The sequence below is a fragment of the Symphalangus syndactylus genome, chromosome 12 (assembly GCF_028878055.3).
Source record: "Symphalangus syndactylus isolate Jambi chromosome 12, NHGRI_mSymSyn1-v2.1_pri, whole genome shotgun sequence".
In the NCBI taxonomy this organism is placed as follows: domain Eukaryota; kingdom Metazoa; phylum Chordata; class Mammalia; order Primates; family Hylobatidae; genus Symphalangus; species Symphalangus syndactylus.
This window is the reverse complement of record NC_072441.2, coordinates 55,334,050-55,361,339: the sequence shown is the minus strand read 5'-3', so window position 1 is coordinate 55,361,339 and position 27,290 is coordinate 55,334,050. Positions and strand designations below refer to the sequence as shown.

Genomic DNA, 27,290 nt, shown 5'->3' with positions numbered 1-27,290 from the left:
TTGATAAACCTAACTTCGTTGAACTATGTCTTTGGTGTACCTTGTCAGATGGGCTTCATCAGTAGATATTATAATCTCTAATTTGAAGATTAGTAAAATGAAGTTCAGAAAAATAATTAATTTACACAGGATCACACAGTAAGTGACAAACCTGGCATTCCAACCCAGGTCTACATGACTTCAAAGCCCATGCTCTTAATACAATGCATAGAATCAGAGAATGTTGAAGCTTCAAAAGAAACTAAGGCATGCCATGCTGCTAACTTCACATGGACAGTAAGACTAGAATTCCATTATCGTGACCTTCTGATCCACTGTCATATGGGAATAGCTTTATCTTTGTTCAGCTGCCAATCAGCAACTATTCAGGCTTTCCCTTTTCCCTGAACCTTCTATGGTGTTTCCTGGATACTCGGGCCTCACTGAGACAGTAGTAACGTAGATACTACAAACACTGGTAATGTCTAGGCAGCAGCCAGTGATGCAGTTATCTTCTGATCATCTTCTTTCTGACAGACAAAAGTATAATCAAATCTCTGGGCACAGTGGCTCACGCCTGTAATCCCAGCACTTTGGGAGGCCAGGGCAGCCAAATCGCTTGAGGTCAGGAGTTCCATACCAGCCTGGCTAATATAGTGAAACCCTGTCTCTACTAAAAATACAAAAATTGTCCAGGTGTGGTGGTGGGCACCTGTAGTCCCAGCTACTTGGGTGGCCAAGGCAGGAGAATCGCTTGAACCCAGGAAGCAGAGGTTGCAGTGAGCCGCGATCGTACCACTGCACACCAGCCTGGGCAACAGAGCAAGAATGTGTCTAAAAAAAAAAAATAAATAAAGGAAGTATAATCAAATCAAACTATTCATTTCAGATTTCTGTAGCTGCTGAGAAAACAATGCATTAACTCTTCTGCGTGTGGTTAGTAGAATCCTTCCCTAAAATGAGTGAATTATGTGAAAGCATGATCCTTCTCTTTCTTTTCTACCTATATCAAAAAGTCAGAGCATATGGGTGACTGGCTATTATGTTTAAGCCTCTAGACAACCCTGAGTTAAAGTTATCAAAGTATGTGTTATCTAAGCCATCAGAAATATTCACTAACTATATGGCCACTTATTTAATGAATTACCTCTCAATCCCACTAAAGTATCCCTTATTGCCTAACAGTGGAATCCTTCTTGGGCCACTGATTTTTGGATGTTATGACTACCTAATGCTATTTATTGTAAATATGGTGGAAGTTAGTATCATGTAAAAGACACATACATGATTTCATGAAGTTGATGGAGGTGTTATGAGAGAACTGGTCCGACCAAATACAGAGGGATTACTAAAGAGTAGCTGGAAGGCATACACTCTTTAATGATTGAAGAGGAAATTTATGGGATGTACTCTTCAAAAGACAATGATATGGATATCAAAAGAATAAAAGAGGCTCTGAAAAAATTATGGAATTCCTTGAAGAGTTTTGCAAAAACAAATCTCTTTATGATTGTGGAATGAAACTAAATAATGAGATTGTTAAAATAATTGCATAAACACACACATATATGAATTAAGACTTTGTTATTCATGCTGAGTTAACACGCAGTTGCAAATATATCCTCACGATAAGGATAGTATTATTTTTTATTTTTTTAGTTCGAGATAAATTTTTAACTGCAGCTTTTCTTTACTTCTAAGAAATGTTGGTACCGGCCGGGTGCGGTGGCTCACGCCTGTAATTCCAGCACTTTGGGAGGCCGAGGCGGGCGGATCACGAGGTCAGGAGATCGAGACCATCCTGGCTAACACGGTGAAACTCCGTCTCTACTAAAAATACAAAAAATTAGCCGGGCACGGTGGCGGGCGCCTGTGGTCTCAGCTACTCAAGAGGCTGAGGCAGGAGAACGGCGTGAACCCGGGAGGCAGAGCTTGCAGTGAGCCTAAATAGCGCCACTGCACTCCAGCCTGAGCGAAAGAGCAAGACTCTGTCTCACAAAAAAAAAAAAAAAAAAAAAAGAAAGAAATGTTGGTACCTATTTAAAGTGGATTACTTTTAAATGTTTTCTGTTAACAATTAGCTCTGGATGACATGAACTCTGGATCCCCTTTCTTGATAAGAAGCATGTGTGTCTCTGGGCAATCCTCACTCTCACTTCTCTTACATAGCTGGCCTTTCCCCCAACCCCACTTTGGTTGTGCCTCCTTATTTTCTACACACATCAGCACTTCACTTAATTCCACAGTCTCTGAGCTGGCTTCCATGGCTCCTTCTACTCAAAGAGTGTTTTGTTTACCAGCTCCTTCTGCATCATCTGGGAGCTTGTTAAAAATACAGAATCTCAGACTGTATCCCCAATTTCTTGGGCAGGGGCCACACTAACCTTCCCTGTATCATTTCCATTTTAGTATATGTGCTGTTCAAGCGAGCACTCTATTCCCAACTTCTGAACCAAAATCTACATTTTCACAAGATCCTCAAGTGATTCATTTGCACCTCAATGTTTAAGAAGCACTGGCCTAGACAATTCTTAAACACTTTCTGTTATATAGGTTGAGCTTTCCTATTCTGAAAATCTACATCTGAAATGCTCCAAAATCCAAAACATTTTGAATACCAACATGGCGCTCAAAGGAAATGATCATTGGAGCATTTTGGATTTTGGATTTTTGGATTAGAAATGCTCAATCAGTAAGTATAATGCAAATATTTCAAAATCCAAAACACTTCTGGCCCCAAGCATTTCAAATAAGGTACATTCAACTTGTATTGTATTTTGTGAAATCTAGAGGCCACTTTTGTCTTGTTTCTCTCTCTTGTCTTTGCATCTAATTATTCACAAAATCCTGTGTAATGTGTCTAGCCCATGTCTTATTCTTCCCCAGTCTTTCTGTTATTTCTTATGCTGACACGGAAATGGCCCTCTAACTACTCTCTCAGCTGGCATTCTCACTCCTTGCCCACTCCCTAATATTTATTGCATCTTTTCTGAATGATATTCTTCTAAATAACAAACTGATTTGGTATCATCAGTTTCTTCCTGAAACTCCGTAAAGACACAGTGGTAGCAATGTTTAATCTTCTCTTTGGAAAGCTACATGTTTCTGCTACCTCTTTTTCCTGCTACCTTTCCAACTCTATTTCCTCTCTTCCTTCCCCCTATCATGCATTTTTCACTGCCCCCACTGCAAGCTACTCAGATCTCCTAAATAACATGGTATCTTTCACACTTCAGAAATGAATTTTCACATGCTGTCACCAGTGTTGAAATGGCCTTTCCTTCCTGATTTTTTGGGAAATTTATTGAAGCCATGGAAATCCACTATCCCTCTGAAGCCTCCTCTATCCCACCCAAATGGAATTAATCACTAACAGTTTAAGACTGTATTAGTCTGTTCTGCATTGCTATAAAGAACTACCTGAGACTGGGTAATTTATAAAGAAAAGAGGTTTAATTGACACACAGTTCTTCATGCTGTACAGGAAGCATGGCTGGGGAGGCCTCAGAGAACTTACAATTATAGTAGAAGGCAGAGGGAAAGCAGGCACATCTTACATGGCTGGCACAGGAGGAAGAGAGTGAAGAGGGAGGTGCTACACGCTTTTAAACAACCATATCTCGTGAGAACTCACTCACAATCACAAGAACAGCAAGGAGGAAGTTCACTTCATGATTCAATCACCTCCCACCAGGCCCCTCCTCCAACACTGGGAATCTCAATTTGATATGAGATTTGGGCGAGGACACAAATCCAAACCATATCAATGACCCATTGCACATTGTACACATTATGGGTCCCATTATATTGAAATTATACCTACAGCTATATTTCTTTCTTGTTCCTGTCAGTATCCCACTAGAATGGGAGATCTTGAGTCAGAGTGAATTGCATTAGTTCCTGATCTCCAGCATTTAGTGTCTAGCATATACAGGATGATCAATAAATCCTTCCTGAATGCATAAATGCAGATTTCATGTTTCACTGTGAAACAGACCTTGCTCCTCAAATAATTCTACATATATTTTTGGTAGAAAAATATTAACTAACTTATATGGATATTTTAATAGATATTAATACGCATATTATTGAAAGGGAAAATATATGACAGAAAATTTATTTTTTATCATTGACATATTTATTAACCAGTCCTGTAAGGAAAAGCTATTAATGAGGTTCACATGAATAATACACTATGATTATTAAACACCAGTTATGAGGAGTTTCCAGTTTTAAGATCAATAACTTCTTGAAAACCTTATGGATTGCAATAAAATGTAAATTGTGACCTAAACATGCATTTTCAATGTTCAGATAAGAAAAAAGTTGTTTTGTTTTGTTTTAAAACAGTGTTGAATGAGTGGAGAGGTAAATCAAAAGTTCCAAATATGAAGTGCAAAATATTACAATGATCTGTGCTTAAATTGCAGCCATATGGCCTAGGCAATGGTTAAAAACGAGAACACATCAAAATTACCTGGAGAATTCTTGGAAACCATACTTAAATCCTACTTCAGTGCAGAACACCTAGAAAGGACTCAGTAAAGTTTGCTGAAAGTGAAAGAGAAGAAAGGAGAAAATACGGAAGGAAGAAAAGGAGACAAAGAGGTAGAAAAGAAAGAAAGACAGATGAAAGTAACAATGTAAGAGAAGGAAGGCAGGGAGAGAGAAGGGGAAAGGAGAGGGGGAAAGGAGAGCATTGGGAGGGGGTGGAATGCTTTGCAAAGCTGATCCATTTTCAATAATGGTAAATATATTAACACTCCTCACGTTATAATGTTTATATAAGGTATATATGCCTCTTTGCAGAGACCTGACAAGAAGCCTCTATACTAGATTTACAGTTTTAGCTCTGTACATTATGACTCATTATGTGTAAATTTATAATCCAAATTACTTGTTGGATAATGTGTGTTTGTAATTTTGAATCTATTTTCTTGATAATGCAAGGTTCTCTGAGAACTCAGATATTTCTACGTGTCTGTTGTACTTCTCAAGGAAAATACTGTTTTCCTGACAACGGTTACTTCCTTTTCACAGTCTCTTTACATTCAGTAGCCCTATATTATGTTTTAGGTAAATATCACTATTTTATTTTTTTAATGAAAAGAGAGATGAAAACGTAAAGTACTAGGGCAACAGATGTACATTGACAAAGAAAATGCTAACATATATAAATGTCTTTTGGAGTATAGGACCAAGATCCTTATGACTTACATTTTTTCTTGTGTTCAGGGCCCATAGTAAAATTTTACTGTCAGTTTCTCTGAGTGAATTAGAAATTTAGATCTGAATTTGTAGAACTAGCTCAAGCATTCTCTTTTCCATTGTGGTCTTCCCTGACCATTACACTACGTGGTACTAATTCCCTCTCCTTTTACTCCTCCATTATATCCCTATAGGTACTTACAAGTGTGGAACTATTTGAATCCAATATGCATAATCACTTGTATTCTGTTACAATCCCAGTTTGATGAATTACTCAAAAGAGAAGGCTGTATCATATTAATCTTAAATTTTCAGAATAGTACAGTTCCTGCCCCAAAGAATGCACTTGATAAATGTTTAATAGACCAGTGCCTTTAAAGGTCAATGAGAGAGACATAACATACTTCTGTTTATGTTTTTCTGACAACAGAAAATAATATATAATTAAGCTGGAAAATGTGGAGGGAACAAGAAAATATTAAGTAGCAGAAAAAAGTCAGCTATTTAATCTCAATAACAAGAGACAACCTTTACATTTTTTTCTTTACTTGTCTATTGCTAAGTTCAGACATAAGTCACTGGTCTCTTTACAGATGAGTATTTGCAAAGGGAGTTGTTTTTAAATTGAGTTACTTATGTCCTCCTGAAACAGTTTTTATAAGGTTAAAAGTGTTTAATTGCATTGAAGCCAAAAAAGGCAATTTAATGAAGTAAAGGCTTTATATGGCTTCATCTATGTGGTGGTTATTTTAATGAACCAGCCTTAACTGTTTCCGTCAACCTCTCATAAAACTGTATAACTCTTAGGATGCTTTCAGTGATAAATAGTGCCTGACTTATTTCAACACCAGATCTTTAGAGGCATATATTTAACCGTATTTGTCTGCCCAGAGCTTTCAAAACACAAAATAACCTTTACTACACATATTGATGAGAGGACAATGATGACAGTGTAACTATGCTGCTACATAAAACCCTGCTCTGCAGATCTCCTATTTGCATGAATTTGCTAAAAAGCAGGCTACAGATGTAATCTTCTTTCATACTTTGATGTTTGGGGTTGTTTACTACCACCAGATTTTTGGTACCTGCTAAACATACATTTTATATGCCATGAGGGAGATAAGCTTTATGAAACAACTCATAACAACTTTTCAGAAAATTGCACATTTGAAGATCCAATTTTGTTCTTTCACACAACCACTGAAACAGTCTCCTTTCTGATCACCAGGCAATTTCCCAATCTCTTTAAAATTTCTCTTTCTAAACAATTTCTTCCAGAAAAGCTTTTGGCAGTAATTTAACACTTCAGTCTGCCCTAGTGAGTTGGGTGAATTAGAAAAGTCTGAAAATAGATCGCAGTGAAAATAAAGCAGGGGGACCAAGCCCTTACCTGAGTGTCAATGCCTCCCTGATGAGAGCTTTGCTCCATCACATTCAAAGATAAACTCAGTAAGTGAAGACAAGTTGCTTTTAATTTTTGTGCTTAGCTTTTAGCACTCACTTACTGATAGAGCATGCAAATAACTAACCTATAATACTTCACCTACATAATTCTAATTATTTTAAAAAGACAAAATTTGAAATCACTATTGGCTAGTTTTTTGCATAACTATGAGGTGAGTGTGTGTATGAGACACAATGAGATAGCATAACTAACAACACACTATCTGGGATCTGACTATGGGGGTTCATATACTGGCCCTGTCATTTATTAGCTGTGTGACCTCAGCTAACATATTTCACCTCTCAGTGTCTCAGTTCCTTAACTATAAACTGGTTACAATAACAATACTACCTCATCGGGTTTGTCTGAGGATTAAACGACTTCATACATGTAAAGTTCTTAGAATAGTGCCTGGCTGACAGGCTTAAATAAGGAAGCTTCTCAATAAAATATAGGACGGGCACATTTTATATACTTTCTAGAATGTTTGAAGTCAATCCATATGAACAAACCATATTAGAAAGATGAATATTTAAACTCTAAAGATAAATTTTATATTGTTAATTTACTCCAAAGTTTGATGAACTTCGCTTCTTTGTCACTAACATTTGTGCTTATGCTTTCTACCATGACGATGGGTAGCAGATGCATACATTTCTTTTGCAGAGTGATGGCAAACATTGATTGAGCACTGATCATGTTCCAGGCCCTGTAACAGGGCTTTCTGTGTAGCAGTTTATTTTATCCTCACAAATACCAAAGAGTATCTCTTATTATCTCCAATTTACACATGAGAACACCACAGCTCTGGGAGGTCACATGGCTAGTCATCTACTAGTGCCAGAACAGGGAGTGAAAGGGTACATGTGAGACTGCAGGGATAAAGACTGAGCTCTTGAGAGTGGCACTATATCATGAAAGGGGCTAGATAGGAAATTCTGTTTAATATCTTTACTTCCTATTTGAAGAACCTAAGACCCAAAGCAAGGTAGTGACTAAGCTGAAGGTTTCTGTCACACCACTCTACATTCTTCATTTTTATTTCTGGACTAATCCTGGATTTATATTTTCCCACTTCTTCAATTTTCAGTAGAAAGAGAGAGAGAGGAAAAAAAAAAAAAAAACCATGTTTGCCCTGAATATATTTCTCTCCCACACATCCATTTTTTCTCCTTTGAAGTAGCAGCAACAGCTGCCAATGAAGGATCCCCCAGGCTTATAGAGCATCAGTCCGCTTCACAGATGAAGGCAAAGATGAGAAGACAGAAATCCTTCCTTTAAAGAACTTTGCAAATGTTTTTCATTCTAAATTCATTCTTTCATTAGTGAGTACTTTTAAGATAATATTGAAACCTCAAGGCAAAAATGACAAAGCACTGATTCTAGGACCTACAAGTGGTCCCTAATTGGTTGCCAAGGGCCAAATTGAAGGAGATTTAGGTGAAAGGAGACTCAGATCTCTATCTTCTCTAAACCATTTTTTTTTAAATCTGTCTTTTCTTTTTAAATTTTATCGTATTTATTGAGGGTGTACAACATGATACTTGATATACACATAGATAGTGAAATGGTTTTTTACAAATATTCTCTACATACCATACAGTCCCTTCTACCACCCCTACGCTATTAGAGAAAAATTTGGCTAGCCAAAGGCAAGAAGAAGAAAAGATTGCTTCCATATTTATGTAGGGTTCCAGTGACCCGTGAAGCTTATCAACAGAAGACAGAATCAAAGTTGGAGTTAGTACTTCTTGGCTTAGACCAAAAGTGCTTGCATTCTACATGTGAAAAATGGAGGGAAAAAATACATGTAACTATAAGCATAATGTTTCAATACTTTTCACTATCCATTACCCACATATAGGTCCATCATGTACACGTAAAAACATACATGCAAAACACATTACTGGAATATATTGTACTGGCTTGTTTTGCAAGAATAGGCTCTACTGTATATTCACACTAAAAATGGTTTCCTTTTTAATCTGAGAGCAGGCCAGAAATTAAATAGTAACATATTCATTTATCCATTTATCTCATAAATATTTATTGTGAAATTACTGTGTGCTAAACACTCTTCTAGGTTAAGAATACCCCAGTAAAGAAACCAGGAATCATTTCTCCCTCATGGAGCTTGATTTCTAGTGGAGAAAACATAATAAGCAAGATGTATAAATATAATAGATAGCATGCTACCTAGTTCTAAGGAGAAAAAAAGTACCAGCAGCAAAAGACAATATAAAGCAACCAGGTGAAAAGTGTAGACATTTTAGATAGTGTGGCCAGAAAAGACCTTCTGAGAGATGACCTTGGGAGGAAGGAGAAAAAGAAGTGAGAAGATATTTGAGAGATTGCCATTCCACAAGAGAAGAGCAAGTGCAAAGGCCCTAAGGTGAAAGATTGCCTTGCATCTCTGAGAAACAGCCAGGGGCCCAGAGTGGCTCCAGTGGAGTTAACAAAGGGAAGAGCTGAAAGAAATGAAATCAGAGTGATAAGAGGAGTCCACATTACGCAGAACTTCATAGTGCAAGCTAAATATTTTGACCTTCACTATGAGAAAGACGGGAATCTAGGCATTGGAATAACATAATTTGATTTATATTTTAACAAGATAATGTTGGTGTGCAGCAGTAACAAATGGGCTGAAGTGATACAAAGGCCGTAATTCGTGACTTTTGTAACAATCCAGATAAAAGACAATGGAGGCTTGAAGCAGCACAGTGGCAGTGGGGATGGTGCAAAATTCTTGAATGTTGGATATATTTTGAGAGTAGACACTAGCTGACTGAACTGATAAGAGATGTGGAGGAAAAGACATTAAGATTGAAACTTAACTTTTTGGCCTGAGCAACTTAACCATAGTGTTGCCAATTAACTGAAATGGGAAGATTGCAGGAATGGCTGCATGTGTATTTTTGTTGTTATTTATTTGTTGTATTTTTGTTTTGCTTTCTTTTCTGGGGTTGGGGGAGCCATAACAGGATCTCACTTTTTCAATGTGCTAAATTTAATGTGTCTATTAAACACTGAAGTGGAGATGTCAAGTAGATAATTGGATATGCAGTTCTGAATTGATAGGAGAGGTCTGCTGGGAAAAAAATGAATTTGGGAATCATTAGCATATAGACGAGGAAGAATCAGCAAATGACACTAAGAAAGAGAGGTCATAAAATTGGAGGAAGACTAGTGAGTGTGGCATCCTGGAAGCCAAGTGAAAAAATTATTTCAAAAAGGAGAAAGTAAATTCTCATGAATGCTGCCCATAGGTTAAGAAAGTTGGGGACTGAGAATTGACTGCTAGATTAGCAATCTAGGGGTCACTGGTAGCCTGATGAAAGCAGTGTCAGCGGAGTGGAGAAGTGTAAACAAAAATGCAATTAGGAAGAGAGAAATTGAAGATGGTGAGTATAAACAATTCTTTCAGAGGGTATGCTGTAAAGGGAGAGTGAGAAATGGTGGAACTCCTGGAGAGAGAATAAGATCAAGAAAGTTTGTTTGTTTGTTTGCATTTAAAGTAGGAAAAGTATGGTGGTATTTGTGATGCTGGGAATGAACTGCTAAAGAGGGAAAATTTATTGACGTTGGAAAAAGAGGAAATAAGAGTTGTCTTTGAGTAGGTGAGAGAGATATAACCTAGGGCTGTCTACTCAAAGGGTGGGCCAAGAATTGCAGCATCAGCATCATCTGGGAGCTTGTTAGAAAAGCAAACTATTTTGTCCTGTCCTAAAGCTAAATTAGATTCAGGTGAGACCTGGAAATTTGGGTCTTAACAGGCTTGCAAGTAATTCTTATGCATGATTGTCCAAAATAACTGATTTATTGCACAGAGGAGAGCTCTGCCTTATCTAGGAACACAGTCAATTTAACCGTGGCAACCAAAAGGAAGGTAAACTATGTGGGCACAGGTGAGGAAGTAAGCAGATATGGTAGTGAGACCTTATGGAAGTTTTCTAGTAGTTACCTCGACTTTTCAATGAAGAGGGAAGCAAAAATAGCAATCAGTCCCTTTCCTCTACTTTGAATTGGACTATTAGCCCCAGAGCCACAGACTGATGGTGTCATGCAGCAAAGTTGTATTACTCTCTTCACCCAAGGTGCCTGAATTGCAAGACAGCATATACTCCAAGCTCCACTCAGCTACCCCCTTGCAAAGCTGCAAAACTTTCCTCCACCTTCTCTAGGCCTGATTGTTCCTTCAGCTGGTCTATTCCTTTTGGCTGGCTCAAATCATTGTATTTCTTGTCAAAAACAGGGTTGCCATTTATTTTGCATTTGACATACTACAGACACTTTCAAAATATGTCATCTCATTCAGTCTCTCAAATAACGATTTCACATTGGTACTTCTATCTTCATTTTACAGATAATAAAATGGAGACTGAGAGACTGACTTAGTCAATGGTATCTTTCCAGTAAGTGGAAGAATCTGGAGGACTATCCACTAAACTGCTTTTAAGGTGCCACAGGGGGTGGAGAGCTGTTTATGTACCTGGTCACTCTCAAACCACACCCCATCCAGGGTATCCAGCATTCCCCAAGTGATTTCAACACAACTACTCTGTCTTCCACCTTCTTCTATTTTATGTTACTCTTCCTATTTTTCCTACTTAACTTGCTAACAAGAGCCCACTGTTTTTTTCTAGAGGTCACTCTGGTTTAATCAGTCAATACAGTTCACTTTTTGATGTCCTACTAAATTGCTGTCCTCCTTCTTATCTCTTTTTTTCTTCTCCTCCTCCTTCTTCAATAATTTCTTCAGCCCTATATTTGTACCTTTACAACTATATCTAATAAGCCACTTTCCCCTCTGCCTGAAGCCATTTACAAATTTAAATTTTGTTTTAAATAATAAAGTACGAGTACACTATTTCTTCTTAAAGCTCCTACTGTTTAGCAAGCAATCTAAGTCTCTTCTCATTTTACCTAAAGTCAAACTTTTAGGTCACAATTACCTCATTAACTGTTTATTTTCTACCATATTTTATGTGGTCATCAGGTTTTTTTCATGTATTTGATTTTTCATATCTACCTAGGTTGTGTCTTCTAGAACACATACATCTACCACACATACAGTCCCAGACTAGGAAATATATATTATTATATGTCTGTGCAGGGTCATTAAAGCAACATTTAACTTTTGCTCTACAAATAAAAGAAAAAAATAAAATTCTAATGACAGAACATGCCAATATTATATAAATTACCTATGAGTCATTCTCACTCAATATTTATTTGCTTATTTATTATTTACTATACAAGTCTATCATGAAATATACTCTCTGGGTAATAAAAAGGACAGGCTACTATAAAAAATCTAATGAATAAATATATTAATCAATAGCTTTCAGCATTCTATGAGCAATAATGCACAATTGTAGGTTATATAGTTATTGATCCACTATGAAATTCTACAAAGAAAATGTGTGTAGTCAGATCACATTTTTTGTGAGATTATTAGATTTAGAAATATTTCACTATTTACTAGTGATAGAGAGATTTTGGTTTGTTATTTTTAAGGACTGTATAAATAATTAAGTTTATAGTTTACCATGAATTGAATAAATGAAAATCGTGGTAGTTTTAAAACTGCATTTTTAAGTTAACCATTTTTTTCATACATGTAGGACACATTATACTCACTAGTCCATTAAGTTGTTGAGGCCTAGGGAAATTAATTCTTTTCTGAACTCTAGGTGTGGGGCACATTATCATCCAGTGACCCTCAGTACTACAGGTGATGCATAACAGCTGACAATAAATTCTATCTTCTTCATAAAGTTATGCTTCTACCTGTGTATCTTATTCTGATGATTGACACTCATCATCCAAACCCCAAAACTAAAAGTTCTCCCAGGTAATTTCCACTGCCTCACATTTATTCAGTCACTAAGGACTGCCAATTGTTGTGCAAACCTTTATGGAATTCATCCTTTTGAACCTCACTGACAGTTTATTATTTCAGGACCTCATCATCTCTTGCCCAAACTGTAAGAATATACCTCTAAGTGACCTTCCTGTCTCTGATATGCTTTGCACTCTCTGCAGCCCCCACCTGCCTATCCTGCATCATGAAAATGACAAAGCAATGATTCACAACATAAAACTAACAATCTTACTGCTTTGCTTTAAACTCTTGAATTACATACAAGATAAAGTCCAAACGCTTTTGGGTGACCCTGAAGCCCTGAGCTGGTCACAGCCAGCATTTCCAGCCTCATCTCATTGCCAGTGGTAATATCATTACCATTCACACTATGCTTGTGGAACTTCTGCAACTACTGGGTTGCTTGCCCTAAACACAGTCCGCTACTTCTAAATAGACTAATCTCTTCTCCCATTTGCAAACTAGGACTCAACTTTTCAAATGGATATCACTTCAGTAGACTATGAGAGTACTGCAAACTATTTGGCTCTTTGCAAATTGCAGTTGTTTTAATTTCCCACAACTAATAATTATTATAATTTGAGCTTTTCTACTTCAATGTGTATCATTTAAACCTGTTCTAAAAACAACACAGTTTAGCTTCTATGTTGTTCATAAACATCGCCGAATCATAAACTTTTACTATTGTTCTACTTCAATTCTTTAGTGTAGTAATTTGCATCTCTGGAAAATTACAAGAAGCATTCCATTTGTATTGTTTTTCTCTATTTCTTCTTTTCTTTATAATTTGCAAATCAGAGCACTGTTTTCCCCTGACATTCAATCTTATATTCTTCTAAAAATGCTACTATTTTGTGGGCTGATAATTCATTAATAAGTATAATTACCATCTGCCACCTCATTTCTTAAATTATCTAGTAATTATATGTATATTGTCTTTCAATTTTGGAAATTAAGCTCTTGAAAAGACACCTCCCTTCTTTATTAAAGTAAGATAGAGTTCCAGGTGTATTATTCAACATTAGATTTGTAAATCCACTTTGCTTTTTGTCATTACCACATTGTAATACTAATGTAAAATTTCACAGGGCTTTCTGCTAAGTTTAATACATAAAATATTGTGTCTTTATTGGTTTTTCATATGGCATGATTTTTGAAAGAATACAAAAGTAATAACATTTGGTTTTCTGGGCACTGTGGTTAAAAAATAAGAGTCGATTGAAGTCATTTGGATATATTTTGAAAAAATAAAATGGCCTGGATTCTAAGCTAATAGTTGCAAGGAAGATTTGAGGAGTCTCTTAGCATCCACCCCAGTTTAAAGCTGTTTTTGAGAATAAAGTATACACACACTATAAATATGTATCTCTTTCAATTTTATTAAGGACATTTTATTTATTTCTCCTGCCAAAACTATTTAAGAAAAATATATATCTTTGGCTGAAGATTCCAAATACAAACAAGTCTAGAATTCTCCTAAGAAATTGAAACAATATTTTTCCTTTTTGTAACCAATTTCTTTTCATTTAATTTTCATTCATCCATATTTTGTTTTGTGTCTTCTCTTTATATTTTTATTTTAAAACACATATATTGGATAAGACAAAGACCTCTGATTTCTTTCATTTGGAACCTGAGATTTGGATGTGGGAAATTTATAGTATTTATGAAAATAATATAATAAAGTTTCCCATAAACCCTGGATTCTATATACCACAATTGCTAATGGAATCTAATAAACAGATCATTGAATTTGAGAGCTGGAAGGGACCTTAGAGAGCATATTTTCCAACATCCTTATATTGTAGAAAAAACTGAAGCCAAGGAATCTTGTCACTGGCCAGTCACATGGCTAACTAGAGGAGAACAAATACTAGATCCTCAGACTTCCTGAGTCCAAGTCCTGTGCCCTTTATACTAAATCACATGTTCTCTCAAGTTACAGACTTTCCATATCAGTCCGTCATTCCTCACAAACTCAAAATAGAGTTAACTGAGTTTCCTGTGTGACTGAACACCTACGAAGCAAAGCCTTCATTCTCAAAAGCAAAACTGGAAACACATATAAAATTTCTGTAACAGAAGTTTTTCTGCAAGGCTGCCTTTTCTCTTTTCTGTCTGTTCAGGTGTAAGATGCCTAAAGGTAATGTTTGCCACAAGCAGTAGCTATTAATCTTTGACTATATTTTTAAAGCACTGAGGCTAATTTTAGATTACTTTCTAAAAAAAAAAAATTATCTCCTACTCTCAATATGATCATCTGGAAAATTATTTGCAGACTTTATTTTCATGTTCTGCCTAAAAGCACTCTGTCCTTGCCCAGAGAAATCTGTAGATATTAAGTTTGGTGTTTGAAATGTGCACTTTGGCAGACCTCCATTTAAAGGCGTATTTTTTTTTTTAATGAAAGATAAAGAGTAGCTGATTATACTTACACAAACCCCAGAGGAAATGGATTCTGTTGATGGTAACTAACTAAAGTGGAGCTGGGAAAGCTCAAGTTTCCGCCTCCCTCCAACCTCTGCTCTCTGATAATTACCAACCAAGCCTATCAAGAATATTTTGTTTGATGATCCAGCAAAATGTCTGGTAAGGGAGGAAAAAGAAGGGCAGGGCACTTCCCACGAGGATGGGGGAAGGAGGTTCCGTAAGCTTTCCTGGGTGATTAGAGCTGGGGAAGTTGATCTCTTTTCATGCTGTAGATGTGGCGCGCTGCAGTCACGCCTCCCGCTGCCAGCCCGGCACCGGGATCTTAATCAGTCACTATGAAAACTCATTAGCTCCACAGCAATGAGTCCTCCACTGCTGAAGCTTGGCGCTGTGCTTAGTACCATGGCAATGATCTCAAACTGGATGTCCCAAACTCTCCCATCCTTGGTGGGACTGAACACCACGAGGCTGTCGACTCCGGATACCTTAGTAAGTTACTGCGGTGGGTTTGGCCATCTTGAGAAGTAAGTGCATTTAGTGGGCTTTGTTTTGTAAATTGCAAAGGCTAAGATTTTGCTTCTCCCTTTACAGGTCAGCTTCAAAAATGTAGTATCTATGTGGTAACCATATTTATTTATTTATAAACACTTTATAGTTATACCCCAAAAATGGACTGCTTGAGAAACGAGCTATGAAAGAGAATACTAGAGTCATTAAATTCTTAAGGGTGAAAAGATTTAACTATATTACTCGGAAGCTTGGGCAATTCTTAAATATATATATATATATATATATATATATATATATATATATATATATGTTTTGTCTCTTATTCTTTTACTTATTTTAATATCTGTAAAAATCTTCATAATTTTTCCCACAAAGTAAGCTACAAAGTATATTCTGTCAAATCTAGTTTTACTACAGCAGATTCTTCCTTGGAATGCAATGCTTGTGACTATTTGCAATGAATTCACTCAAAGAAACTAACATCTTTTAAGCATAAATGAATTAAAAAACTCGCCAATTTAAAGCCTGCTCAAAATTCCTTTAAGAAAGCTAAGAAACATGAACAATGGAAAACTTACTTGATAAAAACATCTTCCTGTATTTTTAATATTTTATGAAGACTTCCTATCACAAGACTATCTTGTATAATCTTCATTCATCTAAAATTAATGGCTTTTTAATCCTCCCTACATTTTAACAAAGTATTTCCTGATAGTTTGAAGCAAGGTTCAGTGAGCAACATGTTCGATATTTCAAAGAAAAATGAAAACTATTATTTTTTGAAATAGAAATTTACAAATTCAAATAAAAGAAATTTCTTAGAAAATAATTCCTCTGCCCTGAAATAAAAGGTACAGAAGCAAAACTAGGGGTTTTCTCTTTCATGTGGGTTACTCCAGTGGATCAGAAAAAGTCAGATATGGAAAGAAAAGTAGCCTTCCATTAGTTCCATTAGTAACTAATCATTATTAGTTACTAATAATAATCTATCAACCAATGTTACTTAACTGAGTATAGTCTGACCAAATAATTACATAATTTTCCAGATTCTCCCAGTGCTTAAGGCACCAGCAGAGCACATACGAACCACACTTTGACCTGCTTTTACATTTTCATTTCCCTTAGGTTACTTATGGAACCCCAGAGCCTCCATTGCTGAGATTCTCTTCCCTACCTGCACGAAGTGGCCTGGCAGGAAGGATTTAAAAGAGATTTGGAGTTATAAAGAAAGCATGATAGACATCAATAAACAATTACAAAACATAAACTTATATTATCTAATAATTACTGAGCCAATTTTTTTTTTCAATGTCCAAGTACTGAATTTCAACATCATTGTTGAATTAACTCTTGCAGGATAATGAATGTAAACTGAGGTACTAATTAATGAGTTATATTTCAAACTTGGCACCTTGATTCTGACATGTACATTTTTTGTGTATATAGACATTGGCTTGGTTTTTTTTTTATTGTTGACTGATGAGAATCAAATTTCCAAAATTATACATGATTTTCTTAGGATTTCTAGTTATCTTGCAAGTGACTTAAATATCTTTACTCACTGATTGAAAAATTGTTAGTTGAAAAATATAAAGCATTGTTGTATGTATGTGTATGTTTTGACACAGACGATTCTTACTTTTGATTCCCCCCTCTTTGCAAAAAAAAAAAAAATAATAACAGAAACAGAAAATGTAGAAAAGGTTTCACTATGGCTACTGAAAATAAATCAGTAAATGGTATTCACTGGAATGGAGAAAACCTTTTTTGGATGTTTCTTTGTTTTTATTTTAGGTATGCTTTACAGAAGAGCAATGTCTATGACATTTCTCTAATTATCCAAATGAGTGCTCATACTTTAAGATTCCCGTGGTGAAGAATGAATGCATCAGTATCTCTTAGACTAGGAACATAAAATGTTAATGCTAGAAAGGTGGAAATGATCTTAGAAACCATCAAGCCAGTTATGTTCATACTATTTTTAGCAGCAGATTTTTTTTTGCAAATTTAATCCTATATGTGCTAAATAAATATTTTTGAATAAAACAAAATGAAAATTCAAAATATAAAAGAGCTCATAGGTCAGATAATAAATGACTGGGAGAGGCATTTACTGGGCCTCCACCACGTGTTATCTCCCCACACAATCAACTCCTTGCCTCAGTCAAAGTATCACCTTAGAAATCTTAGGGCTCTTAAGAGCTTAGCTGGAAATATGACTGATCTAATTCAGCCTCATTATTCTACAAATGGGGAGACTAACTGGAAATATTTAAGCCACCAATCAGATTTCCCCCATGTGGTTAATGGCAGAGGCAAGTGTGGAACCAAGTTACATGACTACCTCCCTACTCAACAAAGCTATTTCACCATTGCTTTTGCCAGTCATTGGTCCTGTTGGTCCCTGGTGCCCCACTAGGTTCTCACTACCCCGCTCAGATTGTTTCCATGTCCCTAGATTCTTCTTCTTTCCCTCCTACACACCAACACCTTCATCCTTTAGAGTATATTTTCTCATCTCCCTGGCCTCACAGAATTGGAGAAAAGCTATACTCTCAATCATGTCATAACCATTCCCAAAGTTTTTGCATTTATAAAGAATAAAAAAATCATCCTTTCTTGGCATTTTAGGCATGTGGCAAAGCAGTGAAAGCGGTTCTTTTGCTTAGGGGATTCTTCCTGCTGCCTCTCAAATAATTCCAAGGAACCCTTACTGCTGCTTCCACATGGAGGGCCAGCAAAACTCTTCCCTTAGATGGAAGGATTGACAGCTCCCTAGCTCACTAAGTATTGCTGTAAAGTAGTAAACCAGCTCTTCTCATCAATTTTCTCACTCCATGTTCTCACTTTAAACAGTATGAATGGGATGAGTTTGCAATATACCACACACACACGTAGATCTTGAAATCTGAATGTTCATGGAATATGCAGAGGTTAAAAAAACAGATCAACATAAATACGATGGCTTAAGAAAAGTAGATTTACACAAATATGATCATAGTCCTTTTTTAGAATGATAGTTTCAAATGACCTGGAAAAAGAAAACCAGGAAAAATAGGGTTTAAATCATTGAATGGCAATTAAATCAATTTATGGCAGGTGCCAATGAAACAGGGCACACCTGATTATCTCAAAAGCTGAAAGGGGTTTTAAAATTTCCAGGATGTTTTTATTAGTAAGTAGTTAAATACAGCTCCTTATTAGGGAATAAGCTCCCTCTTGTTTTTCTTAGAATCTTGAAACATTCCTTTATCCTTCTTGTTGGCCCTGTTTTCTTTCTTTTTTATTCCCCTTCCAATCTATCCACTGGGCCCATCAGCCTTTGGAGGCATTGGTTTCTGAGCAGAGGAAGCCTCAGCTCTTAGAAGGCTCAGGCTCCCTCTGGCGCGTCTCTTGAATGCAGAGTAACTTCCCCTTGAGGCTGAGCTTCTGAGAAATCCCTCACGCTGTGGGCTTCACACCAGGAAGACCCTGGGAAAGAGCAATTAAAAAAGTTGAGGACATTCAGCAGACAACCGCTGTTCTCAAATAGTCAGCCCTACTGCTGTGGTGGTAAGAGGCCTTGAAGGAACCTGTGGGCATGTCATTTGTTTTGGTACATTTTCAAAGGTCTAGCTGGCTTCTCCTCATGAATAACTACTTTGATGAGTTAGTCAATTTAAATTTCTATAAAATGAGTAGAATACCTTGAAATGAACTGTCAATATCTTCTAAGTTTCTTAACCTCAATTAACCAATGTGTTTTAGTCCTGGATGAAGATATTTGATTTAACTGATTTGTATATGACTGTTTTTCCCCCCCAAATTCTGTTTTTCTTCCCTAAACTCTTAGGTAATGCTCATTTTTGTGATAGGGCAACCGAACAAATTAAGGAGAGAAGCCAGGTGAGAGAACAGAATGGCAAATCTTGATGGTGACAGAGAATATGATCATTACTTTCTTATAAAAGAATCATCACATGGATAAGAGAGTAGAGTTATTCTAGCTTAAGTGCCTGAAGCAAAAGTAGGGCCAAAGAAGGAAAACTGCAGAAGGAGAAGTTCGGCTCATGTCCCCTGCTTTTTTTCAGTGGAGGGGGCTGCCTGTAAAGCAGTGAAATCCCTTTCATGCAGAGGTCAAATGGAAACACAAGGAGAATTTGTAGATGTTCCATTGTGTGGAAAGACATGGGACTAAATATGACTTCTAAGGACCTTCCTAACTCTAAGTCATTGTGATTTCCAAAGGGCATAAGCAGAGGTGGCCAACCTAAATTATTATTATTATTATTTTGAGGCAGAGTCTCACTCTGTCACCTAGGCTGTAGTGCCATGGCACTATCTTGGCTCACTGTAGCCTCGACTTCCCAGGCTCAAGCCATCTTCCCACTTCAGCAGCCCCCCTACCTCACCCCACTGAGTAGCTGGGACTATAGGCTAACATGCCCAGCTAATTTTTGCATTTTTCCTAGAGAGGAGGGGGTGTCTTTGTGTTGCCCAGGCTGGTCTCAAACTCCTGGGCTCAAGCCATCCACCTGCCCCAGCCTCCCAAAGTGTTGGGATTTTAGGCCTAAGCCACTGCACCCTAACCGAAATTTGATAGTCTTTGGTTTTTATTCATTATTATTATTATTGCTTTTATAGTTGTTTTTTTCTTAAAGCCTGGAAGTTTCCTTCAGTGAAGAATATGCGTTTCTTATTCAGTCCTAAGTATTCTTATAAGTAATAGCAAGAAAACAGCTATGCAGTGACATCTTATATTAACACATCCTCCAGAACACAGCTTCTTTTGGCGTGGTCTGTCGACATCTCTCTAATTCCTATCCTCACATTTCTCTTGTCTCCACAGTTGAAGCCATTAGCATGCTAAACCTCATGTCACTCTCTGGGACCAAGCCTATTTTCAGACAGAAAATTTATCAGGGATTTGTCATCACTCAGGTATCTCCACTCTAAATCAAATAAGTTTTAATAAACAGATTTATTTAGGCTTTATTTCCTCCATCTGTACACCACTTTCAGTAGCTATATCCCTTTTTGTCCTTTTTATGAAATACCCAGAAAATCAGGATAATACAAAAAAATCTAGCAATATTCAGTCCATTGATTTTCTTCTGTTCAAAGGATCAGAATTCTCTTACTTTACCTGTCCCTCCACCTGGACCCTGATAAATGATTGCCGTGCCTTCCACAGGAATATCTGACTATATATTGCAGAGCCTTTACTGCTATCTGTTCCTCTGGGACACCAATGGCTACTTGTTCCCATATTGTTTGGATAATGCCCTCTACTTGCCTGGGCACATCTCTTCTCATCACTACAGTGGGGCCTGTCTTCTCTATAGCAGTGTTTATGGTTACTGGTGAATGGACATAGATGATCTACGTACATTTATCCAAAGAGGATGAGCACAAAAAGCTCTGGGCTAAAAATTGGGGAAAGCTGGTATAAGTCCTATACATGGCATTAACTAAATGGATGACTTGGAAAAACATGTTTAAGTTCTTTGAGTCTTAGTTTCCAGTTTCCTCATAAGTAAATTTAAACACTGTCTGTTTCTAAGGATAGTTGGTTCAAGAAAAGTGAGACTAAAACAATAGAAGGGATTTTATAAGCAAAAAATCTGTTGAAATGCAAGGTAGTTCGATTATTTTTTACTTTTACCTGTCAAGCCTCAAGATCTTTCTTTCCTATTACAAAGCCCCCGAAGCTTTAGAACTGTCATACAGTAGCTTTATATTTATAAAGCACAGCTTTGTAATTAAGTTATAAGCAAATAATCCAGATTTGAAATACGATTGTTAAAACTATGATTTTAATTCTCCTATTTAGAACATTCTTAAATATTTTATGAGTTTTACAATATTAAAAACTGCTCAATACTTCATTTAGTTCTTCCAATTAACACAAAAGGTTCAAAGAGAACTGCATCAGTTATCACTGTGATTATTAATGCTTTGGGTACCAATAAACTATATGTACCCTCCAGGTCTAAGCACTGAGCTTCACAGAAGTTCAGAAAATGCTACCAAGGTTATAAACATTATGTATGAAAGGGGATTAAAATAATTGATGGTGTAGTGTGGTGGTTAAATTTCACTCTCTGTTGGGAGGCTGAGGTGGGCAGATTGCTTGAGCCCAGGAGTGCGAGGTAGGCCTGAGCAACATGGTAAAACCCCATCACCAAAGAAGATAAAAAAATTAACTGGGCATGATGGTGTGTGCCTATAGTCTCAGCTACTCAGGAGACTGCGGTGGGAGAATCACTTGAACTCAAGAGGCAGTGGTTGCAGTGAGCTGAGATCACCCCATTACACTTCAGCTTGGACAACAGAGTGAGATCCTGTCTCAAAAAAAAAAAAAAAAAGTTTAAGTCTCTGAAATAAGACTCTCTGAGTACAAATCCCAGGTCTGCCTAAAATGCAGATTTATACAAATCTCCCTACTCGCTGATACTCCCTAAATGACTTTGAACAAGTTCCTTCCTGTCTCTAAGTCTGTTTCCTCATCTGTATAATGGGCAGAATACCAACACCTAGTCCATAGTGGTATTATAATATTCAAAAGCAATAGCACATATGAACTGCCAGGTGATGAATAGAACTCCATTAATGATTGCTATTACTATTGCATGTTTTATTGACACCTGAATAATTGCTCTTATATGTTAAAATTGGAGCAAGTCTTTTCTTTTGGGTATCCAAAAAACTTCTAAATACATCCTTCCATCTGAGATCTTAGTGGGTTTTATTTTGACTCTCTTTTCAATGCCAGCATGGGTTCCCTAAAAGAGAACACTAGAAACACTCATAAAGCTTCTTCTATTTATCACTGACCCCAACACAGAGGTCTCTATCAAAACCCACAGGACTGTCAAGCACTCATCTTTTCTATTAGGTTTTTTCCTCTTTTGAGTTACCTTTTTCTTGTCAAAAAGGTGACTTTTTATAGTTTAGATCATTCAAAGTAGCTCTGTAGTAGATAAGGTCATGGCTCTTTTCACTGATTCTTACAATAAGACAATTGGAAGTACAAACAAGTCTGGAGTCTTTAGTTTTATTGAACTGACACTTCAGGGGAAATGCTAAATGAACATTAAACCCTCTTCACCTTTCCCACTTCCCTGGTTCCAGAGAGCAACTGACATGGAGTTCTGTCATGATGAGCTCCACACTAGTTAGCCAAACACTTGGCAAGTGCACATCAATATTAATGCTGCCAGGTTTAATAATCAGTATTTGGACTGCTGTTAAAATATTTTAATATTATAATTAGGTGGCCTCTCATCCTTTGTCCAATAGATTAATTTATCCTAGTGACAAGCCTCAATTTTCTGGCATATTTTAGATTTGCGTCCAATGTTAGGAGAAGCCCAGCTAAAACTGCAGGGCTTATGTCCAGATATATCAATCGCATACTGTTACTCAACTTGAACCTTTAATTATATCATTGAAATTACTCTGCTAAGCTGTTTCTATATCCATTCTGTGGGTAGTCTGCATTTTAAAAAATAATACTAAAAGACTAACCCAGTAATCTCTAAGATCTTATCTAATTTGAATAATGTATAATTCTAAGTATATCTTTCCATCCTAACTGGATATTCAAGCATAAGAGCTAGAAAGAAGGGATGGGGACGATGTTAACAAGTCTGACCCCCAAAAATAAAAGGCAGCATTGGAAACATCTATGAACTAATTTTTTTAAAGGAGTTAGAAAATAAAACATTAAAAAGATATGTCTGGTACCATTTCCTTTATGTAATAGATCAAGGATGATGACTGTGATATCATCATGAGTTTCTTGAATTTATAATTTTTAACATCCCCAATATTTGCTCATGATTGTTGTTGGAAGGCCTATCAGCACCTAGAAGTAGTTGTCATTAAAGCTTTCAGAAGAAAAAGACCTTTGTGGTGGTTTATGGTATATGATGAGCTGGAACCTAGGACAAAGTATACAGGAGATTGTGTCTCTTCTGCTGTGAATTCTAGAGACAGAAGACTCTACACACTATGGTAAATCTGTGGAGAAAGAAGTCAGCCTGGTTCATGCTTTAGTCACTTTAAAAATTTGCTCCTGGCCCAGTGCAGTGGCTCACAGCTGTAATCCCAGCACTTTGGGAGGCTGAGGCAGGCGGATCACCTGAGATCAGGAGTCTGAGACCAGCCTGGCCAACATGGCGAAATCCATCTCTACTAAAATAGCTTCTATCTGTATAATGAAAAGAACTTTTTAATGGAAAATCAGGAGAAGCTAGAAAAATAAAACCATCAAGTTTATTAGTACAGACACTTCTAGTTTACAGAATTTCAAGTCTACTTGTGGTAACTTTCTTCCACTGAAATTTATTTATGAAAATAAACTTGTTTGGTGTACATTATTTGGAAGTCTATTGATGTTCTAGCTGAAAAATGATTTGATAAAAAATAATAATGCTCATCTTTGTGCTTGATAGAGTCTACTTGATAGGTCAAATAGGAAATATTTACATTTCTAATAGCTAGGCTGGGTGCAGTGTTTCACGCCTGTAATCCCAGCACTTTGGGAGGCCGAGGCGGTTGGATCACATGAGCCTAGGAATTCAAGACCAGGCTGGCCAACATGGTGAAACCCCATCTCTACTGAAAATACAAAAATTAGCCAGACATGGTGACACATGCCTGTAATCCCAGCTACCCAAGAGGCTGAGGCAGGTGAATCGCTTGAACATGAGAACCAGAGGTTGCAGTGAGCCTATCGGCTGATGTGGGAGGATTGCTTGAGCCCAGGAGGCTGCAGTGGGCTGTGATCTCACCCCTGCACTCCAGCCTGGGTGACAGAGTGAGGCTTTGTCTGAAAAAAAAAAAAAAAAAGCTGGATATAAGCTAATTGTTGAAATGAGATATGTGAAAAGCAAATGACAATTCTAGACAATATACCTTAAATACCTAATGAATAGTACAGACAATTTCTTCACAACAGGTAGAAATCACAAGGGCTGAATAAATTGATGGTTTATAACGGAGGCATTCCAAGCAGGAAAAATGAAATGAGTGACATAAAAAGACATGAATCAACATGGCATGCTTGCACGATGCACACAGACCGATTTGGTTAAAGGTTTCTGTTGGATGGTACAGAAGATAAATCTAGAAGCATAAATCGTAGAAAAACTGCAGTAGAACTGGAATATCATCCCTTCACATTTGAGTTCTAAGAAGGTAGAGTGATAAATGTACAGAAGTTATTGGGAAATCAATTTGGCAGACTCTGCCAAAAACTCTAAGGCCTCTAAGAGTCTGCATTTCTTGCAAAATAGTGCTGGTCTAATTATTTTTACCATATGTCGTCAATGATCTCTTTTCCACTTTATTAATAATTAAGCCTTCAATATATGGGAAACCTCCTTGAAATAGGACTTTGTTTCAGAATGTCACATATAAATTATAATTCGAAAATAATAATATTAGTAATTGCCATTTACTGTTAAGAAGATCTTATGTAGAAAGACGAGTAATATGTAATTAAGTAGTTACTAGATGCTTCTAAAGTTGCATTAAAATGTCACAAAATGGAAAAAGCATTGGGAAATAGCATGAGATCAAAATCAGTTACTAATATGGCACCCAAAGACAAGAAAGGATCTTGTTTTGGACATTGATAAGGAGGGTATACTGAATGAAGCTATGCTGCCTATATAAATTGTTTAATATCTCTCTGCTAACTTTAAAGAATGAAAACACGAAGTTAAATTATCAAAAAAGTGTTTTACTTGAAATGCTACAAACCAACACTCTTTTTATCCTATAACAGGAGTCTGTGTTTTATGTTTCCCATTGGTTTCCTCAGACTCAGATTAGTCCTAAAGAAGGGTGGCAGGTGTACAGCTCAGCTCAGGATCCTGATGGGCGGTGCATTTGCACAGTTGTTGCTCCAGAACAAAACCTGTGTTCCCGGGATGCCAAAAGCAGACAGCTTCGCCAACTACTGGAAAAGGTAGGTGTCCTGTGTCCCCTATGCATATTTTTAGTAAAATCGAACATTCTTTGAAAAGGAAATATGGTAGAGCTGATAATAATGAAGAGGGTTCTTTTGATTTTTGTCCCCCCTCTCAAATAAGCTTTTTTTCTGATCATTGAAAGGGTTACCTCAAGCTTCCTGCTATTGTCTTTGTCCTATTTCTATGACATTTTTACTTTTTCTAATCTTGCCACCTTAAGACTGGCTCTGTACCATATATCTTAATCTCTAATTGATATCTCATTAAGGAAAAAAAAAAGCATCTTGTTCTGATGCAAAAAATTCAGCTCAACTCTCAGGATCACACTAGACTCTTGGAGCTCAAACTTTTGAATCCAATAACAACCTTGCAAGAAAGTTAAAATAATTGCATGTGATATGCAAGCTATCTGGACAGATAATGAATAATTCCAAGTGTTTATCATCATTCTCTAAGTCATTCCTTTTAACATTAAGCTCTTAATTTCATTCAATACCATTCTCTCCATAATTTACTAAATATGGATTCGTAACAATCAAATGCAGAATGTCTTTGATTTATTCTCTTTTGCACTTAAATATGAGCTCATGAAAGGTTATTTATGTTTAGTTGGGAGGGAGGAAAACCAATGAATGATTCTGTCAAATATTCTCACTCAGACTTTCACTGTGCTGGGCTCTAAATGTAGTAAGACAGCTGGGGTGGCCAGATTATGGAAAGATGACGTGTTTGGATTCTAAATATCATTAGGAATAATAAGATAAACTAGGTAGTATGTGTTTTAGAGGACATCATGCTTAACAACTGACTCTGTGTGATGTCATTTTCATGATCACCCACACATTTATGGCATTGAATAGAAACTTTTTAACAAAAAATGAAGAGAAGCTAGAAAAATGAAATCATCAAGTTTTTTAATAGAGACACTCATTATTTACACAATTTCAGGCTGCCATGGTGACTTTCTTCCACTGCTACATAGTGAAAATAAGTTTCCTCTGTATATATTATTTGCAAGTATATTGATGCTCTAAGATTTTAGGATTTTTTTCATGTGCTTATACAAAGCTTAGGCTGTTTCTCCTTCCTCTCTGCTTGAAGTTATCATCACCTATTGGCTCTTTCTTCTTAAGCCTCCTTTTATGGTGAGATCCCATCCTTTCGGATCCCTCAATATCTGTCATCCAACAAGAGCATATGTCATTTTCATTCAGAATAATGACTTCAGCTAACATGCATCTAACTATTAGAAACCATGACAAGGCCAGGTGTGCTGGCTCACGTCTGTAATCCCAGCGCTTTGGGAGGCTGAGGCAGGTGAATCACCTGAGGTCAGGAGTTGGCAACACAGCCTGGCCAACATGGCAAAACACAGTCTCTACTGAAAATACAAAAATGAACTGGGCGTTGTGGTGTGCACCTGTAATACCAGCTACTCAGGAGGCTGAGGCAGGAGAATCTCTTGAACCTGGGAGGCGGAGGTTGCAATGAGCCAAGAACTCACCACTGCACTCCAGCCTGAGTGACAGAGCGAGAATTATGATTATTCTTGGGTATATTTCTGAAAGTTGATTTTTTTATTTATATAAAAATTCAAATATATATTTTAATTTTGTTTGTTTACCAGGGAAATTATTTACATTAGTAAAAAGATCTAATCTTTTACATCCAATTTTGCTTTCCTGTTAAATTGTATTTCCCTTCAGATAATCAATGTTCTTCACCAACCTTCTTTTCTACCCAGAAATATCTTTTTTTCTACATAAACTAAGGTGAGAGATTTTCTTAGACACCATACTTTATCTTCTCTGTTGCTACTTTTCAGTACAGCATTACATACTCACACCTACACATACACTCAAAACATTTC

General features: G+C 36.7%; 1 protein-coding gene and 1 non-coding gene across 4 annotated transcripts in view; one reads left to right on the top strand and one right to left on the bottom strand.

The window, feature by feature from the left end:
* OLFM3 (olfactomedin 3) overlaps positions 1 to 27,290 on the top strand; it is a 209,808-nt gene that overhangs the window by 151,031 nt on the left and 31,487 nt on the right. For 2 of the 3 annotated variants that reach the window (XM_063624361.1, XM_063624362.1), the window contains exon 2: positions 25,270 to 25,416. In XM_063624361.1, coding sequence (XP_063480431.1) covers positions 25,270 to 25,416 — 147 coding nt within the window. Of the gene's footprint in view, positions 1 to 15,235; positions 15,438 to 25,269; positions 25,417 to 27,290 lie in introns of those variants that run through there. The other variant, XM_063624360.1, reaches the window with a different exon arrangement.
* On the bottom strand, positions 2,306 to 2,412 carry LOC134734987 (U6 spliceosomal RNA). The gene has a single exon (XR_010117852.1). It is a non-coding gene; the product is annotated as a U6 spliceosomal RNA (small nuclear RNA).